The following is an 18,891-nucleotide window of genomic DNA, read 5'->3' on the forward strand; positions in this document are numbered from 1 at the left end:
TCTCTCCCAGCACATGCAAATTCAGCCATATAACTTCTGTTCCTGTCCCTGGGGTCTGGGCACCTACTCTGCTACTGAGTTGAAGATGGATCATCCTGTCCAGATTAATTAAAGATATTTTTGGATCTGTTTCTCTGCACTTGCAAGGGAGGTTTCTGCCTGCAGCCCCTGTTCTCAGAGCAGGATGCTGGAGCAGTGCAGCCTCTGCTGCTCAGATCAGATCTCAGATTCCCAGCTCATCCTGCAGCTCTTCACTGCTCTGCCTTCTGCCAGTGCCTCATTTCCAGGGGGTGATTTAATTCAGGTGTTGCCCTGTAAGATTCTGGATGTGTTCCAAGTGCTTGTCTGCTCTCATTTGTAAGTGTTTATCTGTCACAGAGAACAAAATGCACAGGTTCCAGCTGAGTGCAATGCCTGGTGCCCTGGCAGGTCTCTGTATTCCAGTGTGATGGAAAGGCTCTTAGCAGCAGTGCTGGAGCACATTTCTGTTATCTCAGGGCCATTACAGGTTACTGTGGCACACCCCACCATCATCTGGAGATAATCTCAGTCTGTTCTCCTGGCACTGAGGCCTCCTGTGAGGTTTATCTGTGCAGAGAGGGATTGTGACACTTCCAGCCCCTTTGATAAGGCAATTCCAGCCAAGCATTTGTGTATCCTGCAGTCACCTGCTGCCTTCTCTGCCACTGAGACAGCTGAAGAGCATCACAAGTTGCAGAGCTATCATCAGGCCAGGAGAACTTTCCTGGTTCCACTTGTTCCCCTCCCAGCCCTCCATGGCCTTGGAACACTCTGGGCTGTGGTTCAACATGGACAGGAATTAAAATGTGCATTACTGGGTGTTGCTGCATGCTTGTATCTCACTTTTTAGGTTCTCTTACACCCCCTGGGACTCTCCCTGTGCTTTCTCTGCTGCAATGGGTGAGACAAAACACAAATCAGAGCTTGGGATGGGCCTCGTTCAGCAGAGCTCCAAGGCAGAGGGGTGTGGATGGTTCTGGAACTAAGGCAATCTCAGTATCTACCTCAGAGCAAAGCTCAATAATTTGCTTTTTAGCAGCAGTCGAAGGAGAAGGGATGGAGGAATTGAACCAATGATGATATTCCTCTCCATGCTGCCAGGGAATTTCTGCTGGAATCAGAACATGTGGTGCACATGGCACCCAGCTGTGTGCTGCTGCAGGTTTATGTTTCTATTTATTTTCTTCACATTTAAATGTCTTTGAGGATGGGAGTGTAGAGCATCTGTCCAAACTTGGGGTAAATTATGTCCTCTTCCCTTCACTGGTCCTGACTACTCAGGTTTGCCCTCTGCAAGCACAATGAAAAATTTCAAGGAGTCTCTAATAATGAACAAATTAATTCAATTCCTTATCATGTAAAGAAACACCTGTCTGACCTTCTTTTGTTCATACTTATTTATGAACAGGTCTGGTAGTGGTTTTTAGTAATGTGTTCAAGTCAGGTTTAGTAAGGGAATGATGGGAACTGCTGCTTAAACTTGAGATAAATTCCTTTGATTTGTCATAAACCCAAGATGACTCAAGTTCACTGTACACAGTTTGGATAAAATATTTGCACGTTAAAGGTGCAGGAGTCTCTCTTGGCTGTTTTTTATGGAGTATTCAGGAAAACTGAGAAGTCCAAAATTAGCATTTCTGTCATTCTCACATTAAATAAGAACCTTAGATGGAGAACAAAGTGCCTTTTAAATAAGGTTTGAAAGAGTCCTTCATTTGCAGGTCCTGTATAAAGATGTTTGACATTTACAGGCACTGTTTAGTTTAAAGGAGAATTGAAAATTATCTAAGACCCCATGTGGAGTCTGTTGGTTTATTTTTTTCATCTCACTACTGATTTACAGCTAAATAAAACTTCATCTTCTGTCTTTTGCTTTCAAATGAGGTGTCCTCCTGCTGACTCCAGTTATTTTGTGCCTTTGTCTCAGGCTTTATGTGAGTTCATGGAATTAGAGAATCACAGAATGGTTTTGGTTGGGAGGGATCTTAAAGCCCATCTCATCCCACACCTGCCATGGCAGGGATACCTTCCACCATCCCAGGCTGCTCCCAGCCCCATCCAACCTGGCCTTGGGCACTGCCAGGGATCCAGGGACAGCCCCAGCTCCTCTGGGAATCTGTGCCAGCCCTCCCCACCCTGCCAGGGAAGGATTTTTTCCTAACATCAGGTGTAAACCTACCTTGCTTCACCTTAAGGTCATTCCCTCATCTCCTCTCACTAAGATTACCATTTTCATCAACACCTTTTATTTACCTGATACTTTTGATTTTAAGATCCTTATTATTAGCACTGATTCTCCAGCTGGGAATTGCTGGGAATGTGCAGCTACATGGAGAACTCTCCTTCCTCCCCCAGATGCATTTCCATTTGCCTCATTTGTATGCAGATATTTCCTGGTGATGGCTTCACCCTCAGCCTCCTGAGGCAATTCCAACAGCGTTTCTCTCTTCTCTCTCCTCCCAGTACCTCTTTGATGTCACGAAGGTGGAGGACAAAGTGTTGGTGTCATTGCAGCAGGAGGATCGCCGCCAGTACAAGAAAGAAGGGAGAGGAGAGAACATCACAATTGGCTTTGAAATCCTCAAGGTAGGCAGCCAGCTGCTCTCCTGGTGCAGAGTTTGTTCAGTTTGCTCTCTGCTTCACCCTGGCAGTGAGATCTTTGGCAGATAGAGCCAGGATTATCCTGGGGTCTGGCCCTGTGCTCAAACTTCGTGTGAGTGCTGCACTCAGGCCAGGGGAACTCAACTGAGTTTAGTTCAGCTCAAACTCTATTTGAATAAATTTCATTTCTTTGAAATAAATAACTTTTGCCTCTTGCAAAAGGATTTTAGGTGCATTTCTCACCCCAAGACTTTCTAGAGAAAGGCAAAATTATATTAATGCTTGAAACATGGAGAGCTGGTTTTTCTCCTTCTGCCTCCATTTCATCAGCAAATGCAGCCAGGTGAATGAAGTTGAAAGGTCTGCAGTTTTTCTGCTGCCACTTAGGAAAAAAGTGTTTTCAAAAGCTGGACTAGTGAGCAGGAAATGAATATATGGGAAAAGGAACCACAGGGATCCCAAAAGATAATTTAATGGCACTCTTGGGGCGAATTGAGTGAAATGAAAACACTCAAACTCAGAGAAGGAGGGAAGCAAAGAAACAGCGATTTTTCTGCTCTTTCACTGGGTGTAATCCTGTCATCTGCTGCTACAGCTCCTGGGACTTCATTAAATCTATAGCCCTACCCTAAAAAAAAGTCAATTTTTAACACTTGGTTAGATGTGCTGACATCTGCGTCACACCTACTCACTTGCCAATCACCTGTTAACCACATATACTGAAAAGTGTGCTGCAGAAAGCAGAATCATTTCCCTTGTTCATGCCTGTAATTTGGAAAGGCTTGAAAATCACACCTCCCTAAAAGTTTCAGTGCTCTATTTTTATTTCTGATCAATACTTTTTCTATTTTAGATATATTCTAACACACCAGGCTCATAACCATGACTAAAGGCCTTGGTTAAGAGAGCTGCCAGAAAAGAATGAGGGGCTGCCTTTCCCCCAAGAGCTGCTTGAGAGAGCTTTGGATTTAAACTGTGCTCTGGCAAATACCAGTCCCCTGGAGGGGATGTGAAGAGTTAAGCACAACTTCAAGGCATAGAACAAAACGTGAATGGTTATCCTGTGGTTTTTGTATTCAGGAAAGGGCAAGGGAATTCCAGCTGTGTGCATCTGGATTGGGAGCCTGCTGTGAAAGCTGGAGGAAGGAGGAGGCAGAGGGATCTCATCCTTGTCTGAGCAGGTGCAGTCCTTGGGGTGTGTGCCCAGTGCTGGAAGTGTTCCAAGCACTCCAGCAGCATCCCAGCATCTCTTTCAGTGGGCTCCTGTCTCTGCCAGCCCCAAACTTTCACCTGCCACAGCTTAACTGGATGAGAAACCACTTGCCAAATGATTTGCCTTTATTGCATATTGCGTTTTATGGCCGTGAAAATCTGCTGTGGTGCTCAGGGAGAGCCCTGCCCTTATCTCTGCTGTCCCTGCTGGCATTAACCCCTCTCCTGCTGCAGGTGGAGGACAACAGGAGGTACAGGCTGCACAAGCTCACGGTGCAGGAGAGAGTGGCCACGTCTCCCTACTCCAACACGCGCAGCGTGTTCCTGAGGAGGAACCTCCAGCAAGGCCGTTACGTCCTCATCCCAACCACCTACATCCCAGGTGTCCCCACAAAATTCATCCTCAGGCTCTACACAGATGTGCCCTCAAAACTCAGGTGGGTGGCAGTGCAGGAGGTGCTCCTTAGCCCACAGGCTCCATGGAAGGGGTTGCCAGGCTGTCCTCCAGCTCCCCCTGACTCACTGGCTCATGGGCTCCAGAACCGGGCCCTGGAGACATCAGGGGCACCTCTGAGACTCTCCAGGTTTGTCATGGTCAGGAAATGTTTAGTTGGGGACCTCTTGGACCATTCATTTTGAGTTTTTTGCCTTTTTTTAGTTCAGTTCTTGCAGTGGCCTCCAGTTCTAGGTGAGGACACCGAGCACTGGTGCTTGTGGTTCCAGCTGGTATTTGTTTCTGTGAGATTCATCTCTGAAAGCAGTGCTTGCTGCAAGAGTAGAACCAGTGCATCACAAATCAGGCCCACTGCATTTATTTCTTGATTTGATACTATTTTCCACTATTTAAAATTGGGGTTTTTTTCCACCACTTTTGCTTCCATGCAAAAGATAACAGAAATTTATTTTACTTTGCTCTGATTTTACTTCTTACATCTGTCATTTCTGCACCACAGAATTTAAAAATGGCAGATGAGGAAAAGCTACAAATGCCAAATTTCCACAACCACTGATTGCTTGTGTGGCATTCTTTGCTTAGGTTGCTTTTTCCATGATTTTTTCAGGGAGCTGAAGGCAGACAGGCCACAAATGACGTGTTGGAGTCTCCTTTGTGGCTACCCACGCAGAGTCACCCAAATCAAGGTCCACTCTGCAGAGGGTTTGCAGAAACAAGACGGATCAGGAGGTAAGTGGGAAGAGAGCCTGGAAGAGTGAAATTGGCTTTTCAGTCCTCTGAAAAGATGATTTGGGTGGATGTGTAAGCAATCAGAAGTTATTCAAATGGAGGAACTATGGGATTTGTTTTTCCATCACGTAAAACATGCTCCAGTGGAGAGATCAGGTGAATGTGGGGATGCACAACAGCAAGTTGTGGATAGATCCATAACTGGACAGGTGGGCAGGAGTAGCCAGAACCTCCTGAGGGGATTAGTAAGGTTCTTCTGACAGGGTTGTGTATTTTCTAAATGGAAAGTATCCAGGAGACAGTTGTGTGTTATATTTACCTGATTAGAGCACTCCAGGCTCTAATCTATGGTTTTCAAACAACCATTTTCAGCTGGGTAAAGTAGAACAGGGGTGAAATGCTTTGTACATGACTGTGTACCTGTCAGAGGAAGTGTCCTGAAGGACACCAAAATGGCTTTATAGCACCTGATGTTGAGTTAATTAGGAAACTTTCCCAGTTGTCATTTGGTTTTTCATTTTCTACTCCCTGCTCTCTGTCTGATACTCTTCATTTTTCACATCTCAGTGCTGGTTGTCATCAGAGCCCTGTTCCTAGCCAGAGGAAATTTATTTAATCTTTATTTTAAATGTTTATTGGAAAGCTCCTCCTTGATGCTGTCTTTGATCCATTGCCCTGTCTGGACAAAATAATGGATGTTTTTGCTGTTGTCACGAATAGTGGATGAATCTAAGGGCCCAGACTCAGTCCTGGATGCTCCTTGTGGAAGTCCCTCTCTCCAAGTCAGTGTGTTCTGAAGTGGATCCAGCTGTCTGTGGGCCAAGCACAGTGGCAGGTCTGCAGGATGATGAAGAAGCTCTTTGTGCTAGAGGATTTTCAGTCTCTTACTCCCAAGCCTGATTTAAAAATTGCTCTCACTACAGCCTGTCAGGCTTTCCCCCCGAATTTCTCTTCGAGAACAAATCACCTTTTGCACCTTTAAGTCTTCCTGCTGACACTCTGTGTTGGATTTGCATATTGAATTGTTTTTCACCACTTCCATTCTAAGCTGAGTGTTGAGATCCGTGGTGTGTGACAGCCCTGGAAGCAGAGAATCTTTAGTGGAAGCTGCCTTGGGAGCAGCCTGAGAAGCAGAAGGAAAGAGAAACAGAGATTCACCTGCAAGAAGCAAAACAACCTGCTGTGATTGCCAGGGCAGTGCTTGTGTCTCAGCACTGTATCTGCCACTTTTCCAGGGGCTGAGGGTGTCAGAGCTCTCCAGGTTCTGGTAATTCCCCCAGGAATGTTTTCCAGAAAGCCTTGTGCTTTGGTACAGTGCTGCAGGATGGGGGTGTTAGATCCTCGGTGCAGTTCTCAAAAACCCAAAATTTGAGCCTTAGGCTACTGCCTGAGCATAGATTTCTTTAAGCCTTAGAAATGCCATTACTGTTCAGGTGTTTCTAACTTTTACAGATTCCAACTTTTTCACTTCCACTGTTTGTTTGTACAACTTCCCAGAGCAGCAGCATGGCCAGGACTGAGGTATGAGAGCTGTTCCGAGGTTCAGGGCAGAGCTGGAGCCATCTGTGTGCCCCAGAGCTGAACCCAGCCCTCCTTCCACTGCCTGATCTGTTTCCTGAGCTGCAGCTCCAGTTTCATTCCAGCTCAAGGCCAATACCAGGACATTACTTTTCCACTCTAGCAGACCTAGTTTTCCCTTTGTCCTGTAAATAAACCAGGCACAGAACTGGGCCATCCATAGCTGAGAACATCTGATCCCCCTGTGCTCTCCCACTGCTTCCTTTTGTTGTGGAATTGGAGCCAGTTTTTCTAAAGCAGCTGAAGCATCCAGCACTGCCATCATGGGGTCAGAACATTTTGGAACGTCGTGGGTGCAGGAGCATTTTGTGTCCCCCTTCTACCTCCCTCTGTTTCTCGAAGTCTTGCTGAGAATTTGAATGTTTCCTTCAAATATTCTCTTTGCTTTTCCTTCCACTGAGCAAGTCCCCTCATTAACTGCTCCCTCATCCACCCAGCAGATGTGCCTGTCACCTCTTTAGCTCTGTGCCCTTTCCTCACCCCTCCTTCTGCTCTTTATCTCTTAATTACTGTTAATGATCAGGTGTTGCTCTGCTCTTTGCCCTGGGACGAAGTTGTTAACACCACTGGGGTGACAGGCAAGACCCCGTTTATCCAGATCCATTTTCCAAATTACTTTGCAAAGAGGGCAGCTCTTCCAGGCTGGTGCCACCCCATGCCCCAGAGCCGAATCCACAGTTCAGTGACACGGAAGGCAATTGCCCATCAGAAAATCCAACATCCTGCTACCTGCCATGGAGCTGTGAGGGGTTGTCAGGGAAACAGGCAGCTCTGGCCAGGTGTAACCACAGAGCAACACATGGAAAAATCTGTGTGTGCCTTGTAGATGGAAGTGGCTGTGTCTGGTTTGGATGCGGCTGTTGTGTGGTTTGTTCCTGTGAGATGTTGGTACCTGGTCTTGAGTGATGTGTTTGAGGGAAATCATCTGGGTGTGGTTTGTTAAAGAGCTTGCCTAAAATTGTGCTGCTTTCTGGCTGTGCTGGTATTTTCAAGAAGATGGTGAAAAAATGTGTGTTAGAAACTCTTATGAGCCTGACTTATCGATACCCTGGGTTTATTTAAAATCTAAGGGGTTGCAAGGTGTGGAAAAAATAGATATTCTGTCATTAACAACAGAAATGGACAGAGTTCTGTTGAAATACAAAACAGGTATTGCCTTTGATTAATTAAAAGTTGTAATAAAGAATTGGGTAAATAAAAATTCGGAATAAGAAGTTTAAATAAAGTATGTATAATTATAACTAAATGTAAGTATGGAATAAGGAATTCTCCTCCCGGTCGAGATAGAATTCCTTTTCCAAAAACCACGAATTGCAAAAGAACCCCCCCAGATAACAGGTTTCAGCAGACTCATCAACTCGGAGGAAAAGACAGGACACAGGCCATCACAGAAACAAAAGAACCAGCCTAAAAGTCTACCTCCAGAGAAAGGCAACGCCCGGCCGATTTCGGCCGGAGACCATCAAGTAAGACAAAAGGGGACGAGCCCCAGGAAGATGGTCGTTGCCAGAATCGAACACCACACCTGCCAAACCCATACTACAGAAACTCAATCAAGAAAGACAAAGAAGAGACTACTCCTCTGAGATATCCATCGACACCAGCCCGGATCTCTCAATCCCGCTGTGATGAAATATGTTAAAATACATACAGACTCACTTTACATTTGAGGAGACTCTGCCCGGATACTTACTGACTCAATGTTCTAGGCCAGGAAATCCATTCACCCGACAATCAGGGACATTTGGTGAATGGAAACTGGTTGGAATTCTAGCCTGGGGACATAAAATCCCTATAAAAACCCAGGCCATGGGACCCTCAGACGTGGATTTGGGAGCACCTATACCTTGCGTATAGACCCTGTCCACCCAGCGCTGCGCTGTCCATTTATTGTGGTTTTTTTCCTCACTGTTTGTTGCTTTATTAATTTATAATAAATTAATCTTTGTTAATCTTTAATTTGCCGTTGCATTTATAACAGATTGGTGCCGTGACTCGGATCGGAAGAAACTGTGGGAGAATCTCGCTGTCCAGGGGGGTACCCCCGCTGATTTCAGCGGCCTGGGGAGCAGAGACCCTCCGCAGTTCGCTCCGATTGCCGAACCAAATTTAGGCTGAGGAAAAACCATAATAAAGAGGAACGGATCCAGAGAGCTCGGGAAGGCAGGAGCCTTCGGGAAAGCCGCGGCTTGGTAGCTCATAAAAAGTCATACGTGCACGAAGACGCCCTCGCAGGAAAATTGCTGTAAGTACTGTGAGGTTGAGCGGGTGATCGGGCGAGTTTGTGAGAGACGTGACCTGGTCACGAAGCGAGTGTGGACTTCAAGGCCGCGTTTCCATCCTCCCGCGAGGGAATTGGCCGGCCGCGAAGGAAGCGATTCTGTGTGAAAGTGTCTCTCTTTCCTTACTCGTAAAGCCTGAGGCTAAAGGGAGTCTCAGGGGACCGATCAAAGGGGGCTGAGAGAGGAAGGGACGTCCAGTCGAGCTCTGGAACTGGTAAACTCTCTCAGCCAAAAGATTTAGAAAGTCGGAACATCGAGAAAACCCCGGTACAGCTAACCGAGAGGTAAGTATTGGTGCGATCTAGGACTTTCAGACGAAGAAAAAGACGAACACAACGCAGAGCAGGTAAGAATCGTAAGAAAATGGGACAGAGAAAAAGTAAAACGCAGAAACTAGATAACGAGAAAAGTCCATCAGAAGAATCAAAGCAAATGCTAGACATCCCACCAGAGAGTCCTTTAGGGTGGATGTTGAGAAATTGGGAAATTTGTCCCGAGAGACGAGAAAAATCAAAGGCAAAAATGATTTACTACTGTGCCGAGATCTGGGGAGGACAAGAATTGAGAAAATGTCTCACTTGGCCAGTATTGGGAACATTTGATAAATGGACGTGCAGGGAATTACTCGCACACGTAGAGAAAAAGGTCTCGCCAGACGGCGAGGAGAAAGAGTATGCCAAACTCTGGTTAAATACCAGAGTGCGGCTGTTTCCAGTGAAACAGAAAAATGAACATAAGACAGAGACCTGGGAACCCCTGGATCACTTACCCCCTCCGTACCGCGGGCCAGTAGAGCCTCCGGTGATGGACCAAGTAGTACCATCAGCACCCGAGGGTTCCATGGGGCAACTAGCAGAGGCACGCTCCCCTCAACCACCGGGAGTAGTGCCAGAAACCCTCACTACCCCCCCACCTGCAGAAAACCCAGCCACCGCACCCTCTTTGGAGTCGGTGTTGACGCAAGGATGGGGCTTACCCCCTCCACAAATCCCGGTCCGGCCACCACAGCTGGGACCACCGAAAGTATCCGAAGGGAACCCTCTGAGTCACTTAGCTGCGGCAGACATCCCGCCAGCAATGAGGGGAAACCCTCCCGCAAACTCCAGTTCCCCTCCTGCAAGCAGGACTCGGTGGAAATCAAAAATAGGGAATGGAGAATGGGGAGAGACAGAAAATGGGCATCGAATGTTCCCTCTCAGGGAAGTGCCAACCGCCCCCGGAGTAATTGGATTTGTAAACGTGCCCCTTAACTCAGGGGATGTACGAGCGTTCAAAAAAGAAATGGGGCGACTGCTAGATGACCCATTTGGAGTGGCCGAAAGATTAGACGATTTTCTAGGGAGTAGTATTTACACCTACGAAGATCTCATGGCCATCCTGAGATCCCTGTTTAGCCAGGAAGAGAGAGAGATGATTAAACAGGCGGGCATCAGGGATTGGGAAAGGCGGCACCCGCAGGGAACACCCGGTGACCAAAAGTGGCCGAGCGTAAGCCCGAGTTGGAGTGCCCAGACCGAAGAAGGGAGAAGAAGCATGATGGATTTGAGGAATATCATCGTGCAAGGAATAAGAGAGGCGGTCCCCAGAGGACAGAACATTAGCAAAGTATTTGGGGAATGTCAGGGAAAAGAGGAATCCCCTACCGAATGGGTAGAAAGGCTGCGGAGAAGTCTGCAAATTTATTCCGGGACTGATCCCAGTTCTCCGGTGGGGGAGGTCCTGCTGAAAACGCAGTTTGTGGCTAAATCATGGGAGGACATTAGGAAGAAATTGGAGAAAATTGATGGATGGCAGGAGAAGAGTCTCCAAGAGCTTCTAAGGGAAGCTCAGAAGGTTTATATGAGGAGAGAAGACGAAAAACAGAAACTTCAAGCCAAAATATTAGTGGCTGCAGTAAAAGAAGTTCAAAAACACGAACAGAAACAGGGAAAGCCGATACCTAAAAAACAAAAAGGATCCCAAAAGGAGGAAACTCCTCCTCGAAAGGATCCTCCTGAGTGCTTCTACTGTAAGAAAGTAGGACACATAAAAAAGGATTGCAGGAAACGAATAAAAGATGAACAAATATTTAAAGAAGATTAGGGGGGTCTTGGGCTCTTCCAAATGGGGACAGTAACAGCAAAGGAGCCCTTGATAAAATTGAAGGTAGGTCCCCACCGCCAGGAAATGAGTTTCCTGGTTGATACCGGGGCTGAGAGAAGCACCCTGCAGAAATTGCCTATAGGGTGTGAAACGAGTAAAGAAAAAGTAATTGTAATTGGCGCAAAAGGAGATCCATTCAAAGTCTCGGTAATCAAGGAGGTGGAAATCGAGTCAGAAAATAAGATATGTTTAGGAAATTTGTTGCTTGTAGAAGAAGCCGACTACAACCTATTGGGAAGAGATATGATTATAGCTTTAGGAATAAATATCATTGTGAAAAATTCAGAATTAGTAGTGAAGGTGTTGCATTTAACTTCAAAAGATGAAAAGGAAATTGACCCCCGAGTATGGCACTCAAAGGGGGAAGTGGGAAAATTAGATATTGCTCCCATCAAAATTGAAATTGAGAATCCAGAGAATCCGATAAGGATCCGACAATACCCCATCCCCGCCGAAGGGAGGAAGGGTTTGAAATTAATAATTGACGAGCTGCTTAAAGGAGGCACGCTCGAGCCCTGCATGTCCCCACATAACACCCCCATCCTGGCAGTAAAGAAAGCCGATGGGAACTTCCGATTGGTTCAGGACTTGAGAGCTGTAAATGCTAGAACCCGAACCAGGTTTCCGGTAGTAGCAAATCCTTACACTTTACTAAACAGACTCTCACCAGAGGATGTATGGTATAGTGTAATTGATTTAAAAGATGCTTTCTGGACATGTCCTCTAGATGAAGGGAGTAGGGATTTTTTCGCTTTCCAGTGGGAGGACCCAGATACCAATCGAAATCAGCAATTGCGGTGGACGGTCCTTCCACAAGGATTCGTTGAATCTCCGAACTTGTTCGGACAAGCCTTAGAGCAGCTACTCACCCAATTCACTCCAGAGGAAGGGACAAAACTGTTACAATATGTAGACGATTTGCTAATCGCCGGGATCACGGAAGAGCAGGTGAAGAAATGTACCATTTCCCTGCTGAATTTTCTGGGACAAAAGGGGTTGAAAGTGTCTAAATCCAAGCTGCAATTCACTGAGCCCGAAGTAAAATATCTTGGACATTGGATATCACAAGGGAAAAAGAAATTAGATCCCGAGAGGGTGATGGGAATCCTTGAACTTCCTGCCCCACAAACCAAGAGACAAATTAGGCAAGTTTTAGGGCTCATGGGATATTGCAGACAGTGGATTGAGGGATACAGTGAAAAGGTGAAATTTCTGTATGAAAGGTTAAATACAGATCGATTAAAATGGACAGGGCAAGACGAAATTAAATTTCAAGAACTAAAGAATGCCCTTGTCACTGCTCCAGTTTTAACATTACCAGACATCAGAAAAGAGTTTCAACTGTTTGTCGACATAAGTGGACAAACAGCACAAGGAGTTTTAACCCAGGAATGGGCAGAAAAGAAGAAACCTATAGGGTTTTTGTCCAAAATCCTAGATCCAGTCAGTCGGGGCTGGCCCACGTGTCTGCAAGCAATTGTGGCAGTAGCACTGTTGGTTGGGGAAGCCAAAAAGGTAACGTTTGGAGCTCCCCTGATAGTTTATACTCCACATGATGTAAGAAATATCTTACAACAAAAAGCGGAGAAATGGTTGACCGATTCAAGGCTTCTGAAATATGAAGCCATGTTAATCAGTTCGCCAGGATTGGAATTAAGGACAACCTCTGCACAAAACCCTGCGCAATTTTTGTACGGGGAACCAACGGGAAAGCTACTACATAATTGTATTGAAACAGTGGAATTACAAACTAAAGTAAGACCCGATCTGGAGGATCAGGAATTGGAAGGAGGAGAAAAATGGTTTATCGATGGTTCCTCGAGAATGATGGAGGGAAAACGTAAATCGGGTTATGCCATCATAAATGGTATAACAGGACAGACTGTAGAATCGGGTCCCCTAAAAGCAAATTGGTCAGCACAGGCTTGTGAACTTTTTGCTCTCCTAAAAGCCCTCAAAGGCTTGAAGGGAAAAAGGGGAACCATCTATACCGATTCAAGATATGCATTTGGGATAGTACATACCTTCGGGAAAATTTGGGAAGAAAGGGGTCTGATCAACACTAAAGGAAAAGGATTAGTACATGAGGAAATAATTAGACAAATTTTAGAAGCAGTCAGGGAGCCACTGGAGATATCTGTGGTTCATGTAAAAGGACACCAGACCGGACGACAATTCCATACAAGGGGAAACAATTTAGCAGATAAAGAGGCGAAAAGAGCGGCATTGTTAACCGTAAGTATTTCTGAGCTAGTCCCAAGGGAACCCCCAGAGGTTTCAGTGCTTCCTTCAGAAAAGGAGCAGGAAGACTTCAAAAAGGTAGGGGGACATTTCAAAGAGGGTAAATGGTGGTTACCTGACGGGAGGGAGTTGGTCCCGAAGGGAATAGCAAAAGGGATACTCAAAAGACTACATGCACAAACCCATTGGGGAACCAGGGCATTGGCTGAACAATTTTTAAAATTCTTCGGGTGTAAGGGAATCTTCGAGCTTGCAAAACAAGAGGTACAGGGATGTGTGATATGCCAAAAGGTAAACAGAGCGAATTTTCGGCAAACCAATTGGGGAGGTCGGCCAATCTCATATCGACCATTCGAAAGAATCCAAGTGGATTTCACGGAATTACCGAAAATTGGCAGAAATAAATATTTATTGGTTATAGTAGATAAATTGACACATTGGGTAGAGGCCTTTCCCAGAGCTAAGGCCACGGCTCAAACAGTGTCTAAAATTCTACTGGAGGAAATAATTCCTAGGTATGGTATTGTAGACCATATTGATTCGGATCAGGGTACACATTTCACCTCGAAAATTATCAAACAGTTGTCCGATGCGTTAGGGATCAGATGGCAATATCATACTCCTTGGCACCCTCAGAGCTCGGGGCAAGTGGAAAGAATGAATCAGACATTGAAGTCACAAATATCCAAATTGACAATTGAAACAAAAATGTCCTGGGTCAAATGTCTCCCCTTGGCATTGTTGAATATAAGAACCATGCCGAACTCAGAAACAGGACTATCCCCCTTTGAAATGTTGTATGGAATGCCGTACAAGCATGGTATGCCGGTTGAACATCCTCAAACAGAGGATGTTCAACTCCAACCTTATCTCATTTCTATAAATAAAAACTTACAGGAGTTAAGGAGAAGAGGATTGATTCCTCAAAGCAGCACGTTGGGATTTCCGATCCACCAAATTCAACCAGGGGACAAGGTACTGATCAAAGTGTGGAAAGAGCAACCCCTCAGTCCCCACTGGGAAGGACCATTCCTCGTCCTCCTGACTACAGACACCGCGGTTCGCACAGCTGAAAAGGGCTGGACACACTCTTCCCGAGTGAAGAAAGTTTCGGTTCGCGACTCCCCCGAGTGGAAAATTGTAACCCCTCCGGGAGATTTGAAAATCAGGCTTCAGCGGAACAACCAATGAGCAACGAAGACAGGATAAGTTGCACCAATTTTGAATGTTATTGTTTTCCTTTTGTACATTTTAAGTGTGCATATTGTAAACAAACGTGGGTGACTCATTGTTTGGGAGGGCAAAAACCGAAAGGGTTGTGTGCCGCGTGTTACAAAGAGGAATTAGAACAGACCAACCTTTTTCTAGCACTTGCTACCCGAGTGGGTATCTTGGAACTCGACTCTCCTGAGTGGTTCCGATTTTTTCAAAAAGGATTACGAGGCCATTTGGACTGTAAGGCGGAACCTCTAATAATAGAGTGCCGCCGGAACGTAAAAGTACCGTGCAGGAGCGGCACGATCAAGGCATCTCGGTGGGCAACCTTTAAAAGGAGGTTTGCCATCAGAACGTCAAGGGCCCCTGAAGACAGTCCTTGCTGCCGAGAAGATGGTTATCCCCGCCGTATGTTCCTATACGGGCGGAGGGAATGGCAGAGGGATGCGATTGTGGGGAATCCTGACGATCCTGAACCTAGCCATGTGCTGGACCGAGAGAACGGGCCCCGAGGCGCCTCCGGGGACAACCTCCCTGGGGAAGTGTGAGCAGTGCCCAACTGTCTCGCGAACCGAGCCATGGATTGCCTGCCCTCCGGAGTTGCACGCAGGAGAATGTTGGGCAAACGGTACCCAAATGGACCTGTGTAAGCTGGAAAGAAAAATTTGGTGCTCCACCCCGGGGATAGGTACTGGAAAAAGGCAACCCCATAACACAGGGGAAAAAGAGGTCCAAGCGACCCACCTACGAAATAAGAGAGATATAGGAGGGGTTTCCCCAATCTCGGTCTGCGGGCAGTGTAATAAAACTGTCTGGATTGGAGGAAAGAAACAGTCAACGTTCATTGCGTACCACAGAGTCAACCCCTTGTGTTACAATAAAGCAAACTTAAAATATTGTGCCATGGGGGGGAAATTGTACTGGGAAGGGAAGAACCTGAAACATGAAACAAAAGTGTCATTCAGTAATGAACCGATAGTTTTAGATTTACTGAAAAATGACGATGATAGAGTGTGTCTGCAGTTTGATCAGGTGATCTGTTTCGCAAAAGACGAGGATGGTTCAGACCCCGAAAATAAAATAAAACAATTAACTCTTGAACTAAAAAGGCAGGAAATGGAAAATAAGAAAAAAAGACTCGAACAGGAGAGGTTAAACTCTCTCAGTGAACAATACGAACAACTAGAAAAACAATACGATAATTGGAAGCTACCTAGCCCTAATCAGAATCTATTCATAGATCTGATGCAGGAAATAGCTACCGAATTGGGATTGACTAACTGTTGGATATGTGGTGGCCTGAAATCAGCCGAAAGATGGCCATGGAAGGGAGAAGGATTAACCCCAGAACAATTACTTAAGTGGACAGGATTAAAATTATCCAAAACAACCCGGCGACCAGAGGGGTGGGTAATTGACAAGAGGATCATTGGAACTTTTTGTGTCAGTCGGGAAGGAAGGGAATTCACCGAGCTAGTTGGTTACACCCCGTGTGTAAAAACTCTCTCGGTAAATTCAGATAAAAAGACAAAAATTTGGCAGCCGGAATCACCCGAGGGCTATTGGAGCCAATCTCGGGAAAATAATTGCGAATGGATAGATCTAATTGGTCTATGTTGGAACAAACAGGACGGGGCAAATCCCTTCCATGCCTTTCTTGGCCTGAGGGAATATTGGGAGGACCCGGCAAAACTTAACAGAGATTGGAAGGCACCGGATGGGATTTACTGGATATGCGGGAAAAAAGCATACAGTGAATTGCCCAGAAATTGGAAAGGGTCATGCACACTCGGAATAATTCGGCCTTTCTTCTTTACACTACCTAAAGATGAAAGCAGGTCTTTAGGTGCTCCCCTCTTTGAAACCCTAGCCCGACAAAAGAGGGAATTGAAACGAGAACTACCAATAGCCGGAGGTAACCACCAGTGGAAGGGGGAGGAATGGCCCGCCGAAAGAATCATACAATATTATGGACCGGCAACATGGGCAAATGATGGCAGCTGGGGATACAGGACCCCAATCTACCTCCTTAATCGGCTCATTCGGTTACAGGCTGTGGTAGAAGTTGTTTCAAATCACACTTCAGAAGCCCTGGAACTCCTAGCAAAACAACATTCTCAGATGAGAGCTTTTGTCTACCAAAACAGACTCGCTCTCGACTATTTGCTAGCTGAGGAGGGAGGAGTGTGTGGCAGATATAACGAGTCAGAGTGTTGCATGGAGATAGATGACTTCGGAGAAACTATAAAGGGTCTAGCCGCTGAAATAAAGAAAGTAGCCCATGTACCCGTCCAGAAGTGGAATTCGATTCTCCAAGCCTCTTGGTGGGATCAAATTTTTGGGCAAGGGGCATGGTGGAAAAAGCTAGTATTCTTTATAGGATGTTCTATTGCCGGAGTCATCTTCCTACCCTGCCTGATTCCTTGTCTGATCAGACTGATACATTCTGTCGTTCAAGGAATGCAGATTGCCTCTCTCCCAATAGACCCAGAAAAGGCACAGGGAAACACTACCCTTCTTTCAAAAATCATGAAGTTAGAGGAAGAAAAAGAGAATAGAAATGCGGTTAAGGCATTGAGGGAATTTGAAAATAAACATATGTTGTCCACAGAAAATATAGAAGAATTAGACCAAGGGGAAAACGACATTATTTAACCTGATATTCCTCTGAAAAAGTATGAAAACACGAATTTTTAATGTGTTCAAATTATTAGGTGGGGGACTGTAATAAAGAATTGGGTAAATAAAAATTCGGAATAAGAAGTTTAAATAAAGTATGTATAATTATAACTAAATGTAAGTATGGAATAAGGAATTCTCCTCCCGGTCGAGATAGAATTCCTTTTCCAAAAACCACGAATTGCAAAAGAACCCCCCCAGATAACAGGTTTCAGCAGACTCATCAACTCGGAGGAAAAGACAGGACACAGGCCATCACAGAAACAAAAGAACCAGCCTAAAAGTCTACCTCCAGAGAAAGGCAACGCCCGGCCGATTTCGGCCGGAGACCATCAAGTAAGACAAAAGGGGACGAGCCCCAGGAAGATGGTCGTTGCCAGAATCGAACACCACACCTGCCAAACCCATACTACAGAAACTCAATCAAGAAAGACAAAGAAGAGACTACTCCTCTGAGATATCCATCGACACCAGCCCGGATCTCTCAATCCCGCTGTGATGAAATATGTTAAAATACATACAGACTCACTTTACATTTGAGGAGACTCTGCCCGGATACTTACTGACTCAATGTTCTAGGCCAGGAAATCCATTCACCCGACAATCAGGGACATTTGGTGAATGGAAACTGGTTGGAATTCTAGCCTGGGGACATAAAATCCCTATAAAAACCCAGGCCATGGGACCCTCAGACGTGGATTTGGGAGCACCTATACCTTGCGTATAGACCCTGTCCACCCAGCGCTGCGCTGTCCATTTATTGTGGTTTTTTTCCTCACTGTTTGTTGCTTTATTAATTTATAATAAATTAATCTTTGTTAATCTTTAATTTGCCGTTGCATTTATAACAAAAGTTAATTAGAAAGTGGAATGGCCCATTCTGTTTGAACATGTTTGGTTTCTGAAACGGTTCTTGTTCCTTATTGTAAAGAGAATATAAACTTTAATAAGAAATTTAAATGCTCAGTGTAAAAACAAAGCAATTCTAGAATGCTGAGCAATTGCAGGGGATCATGTATGAGGGTTAGATTGGAGTTTAGGGAGAAATTGCTCCCTGTGAGGGTGGGCAGGCCCTGGCACAGGTGCCCAGAGAAGATGTGACAGCTCCTGGATCCCTGGAAATGTCCAAGGCCTGGCTGGACAGGGCTTGGAGCAGCCTGGGACAGTGGGAGGTGTCCCTGCCATGGCAGGAAGTGGGACTGGATGGGCTTTAAGGTCCCTCCCAACCCAAACCATTCCAGGATTCTGTGTTTTCACCTGGGCAGGGAGCAGTGGCTGTGATGTGCTCTGGCACCCTGTCCTGTGGTGCTGCCAGGCTGTGCTGGTTTCACACAGGCACAGGAGGGAATTGTCTCTGCTGGGTTTCTCGGCATCTCTCAGCTGCCATCCTGTGTGCCCAGAGCTGTGCTGCTGGTTGTGTTCCAGGAGCAGATCCCTACGTGCTCATCAAGTGTGAGAACCAAAGCCGGCGCTCCCCGGTGCAGCACGGCACCACCAGCCCCGTCTTCAACACCCAGGTGATCTTCTACAGGAAGGACATCGACAGTCCTGTCACCATCCAGGTGAGACAGCCACAGGGCAGCTGCTCAGGGCAGGGAGGGCAGCACAGCAGCATCCCTGGGCTTCACTGGGCCACCTTTTCCTTCGTGTGACTGATAGCCAGGAGAGAAGAGTGAGAACCTCTTGCTGGGCTCTGCCTGGAGCTCTGCTGCTGCCTCACCCCCACAAACACCAGCT

At 46.0% G+C, this 18,891-nt stretch overlaps 1 protein-coding gene across 2 annotated transcripts in view; it reads left to right on the plus strand.

The window, feature by feature from the left end:
- LOC111929208 (calpain-5-like) overlaps positions 1 to 18,891 on the plus strand; it is a 61,558-nt gene that overhangs the window by 39,300 nt on the left and 3,367 nt on the right. For both annotated transcript variants that reach the window (XM_086851022.1, XM_086851023.1), the window contains 4 exons: positions 2,485 to 2,607; positions 4,069 to 4,271; positions 4,896 to 5,017; positions 18,580 to 18,716. In XM_086851022.1, coding sequence (XP_086707148.1) covers positions 2,485 to 2,607; positions 4,069 to 4,271; positions 4,896 to 5,017; positions 18,580 to 18,716 — 585 coding nt within the window. The remainder of the gene's footprint in view (positions 1 to 2,484; positions 2,608 to 4,068; positions 4,272 to 4,895; positions 5,018 to 18,579; positions 18,717 to 18,891) is intronic.

Source organism: Cyanistes caeruleus, chromosome 14, assembly GCF_971803275.1.
Source record: "Cyanistes caeruleus chromosome 14, bCyaCae1.hap1.1, whole genome shotgun sequence".
Classification (NCBI taxonomy): domain Eukaryota; kingdom Metazoa; phylum Chordata; class Aves; order Passeriformes; family Paridae; genus Cyanistes; species Cyanistes caeruleus.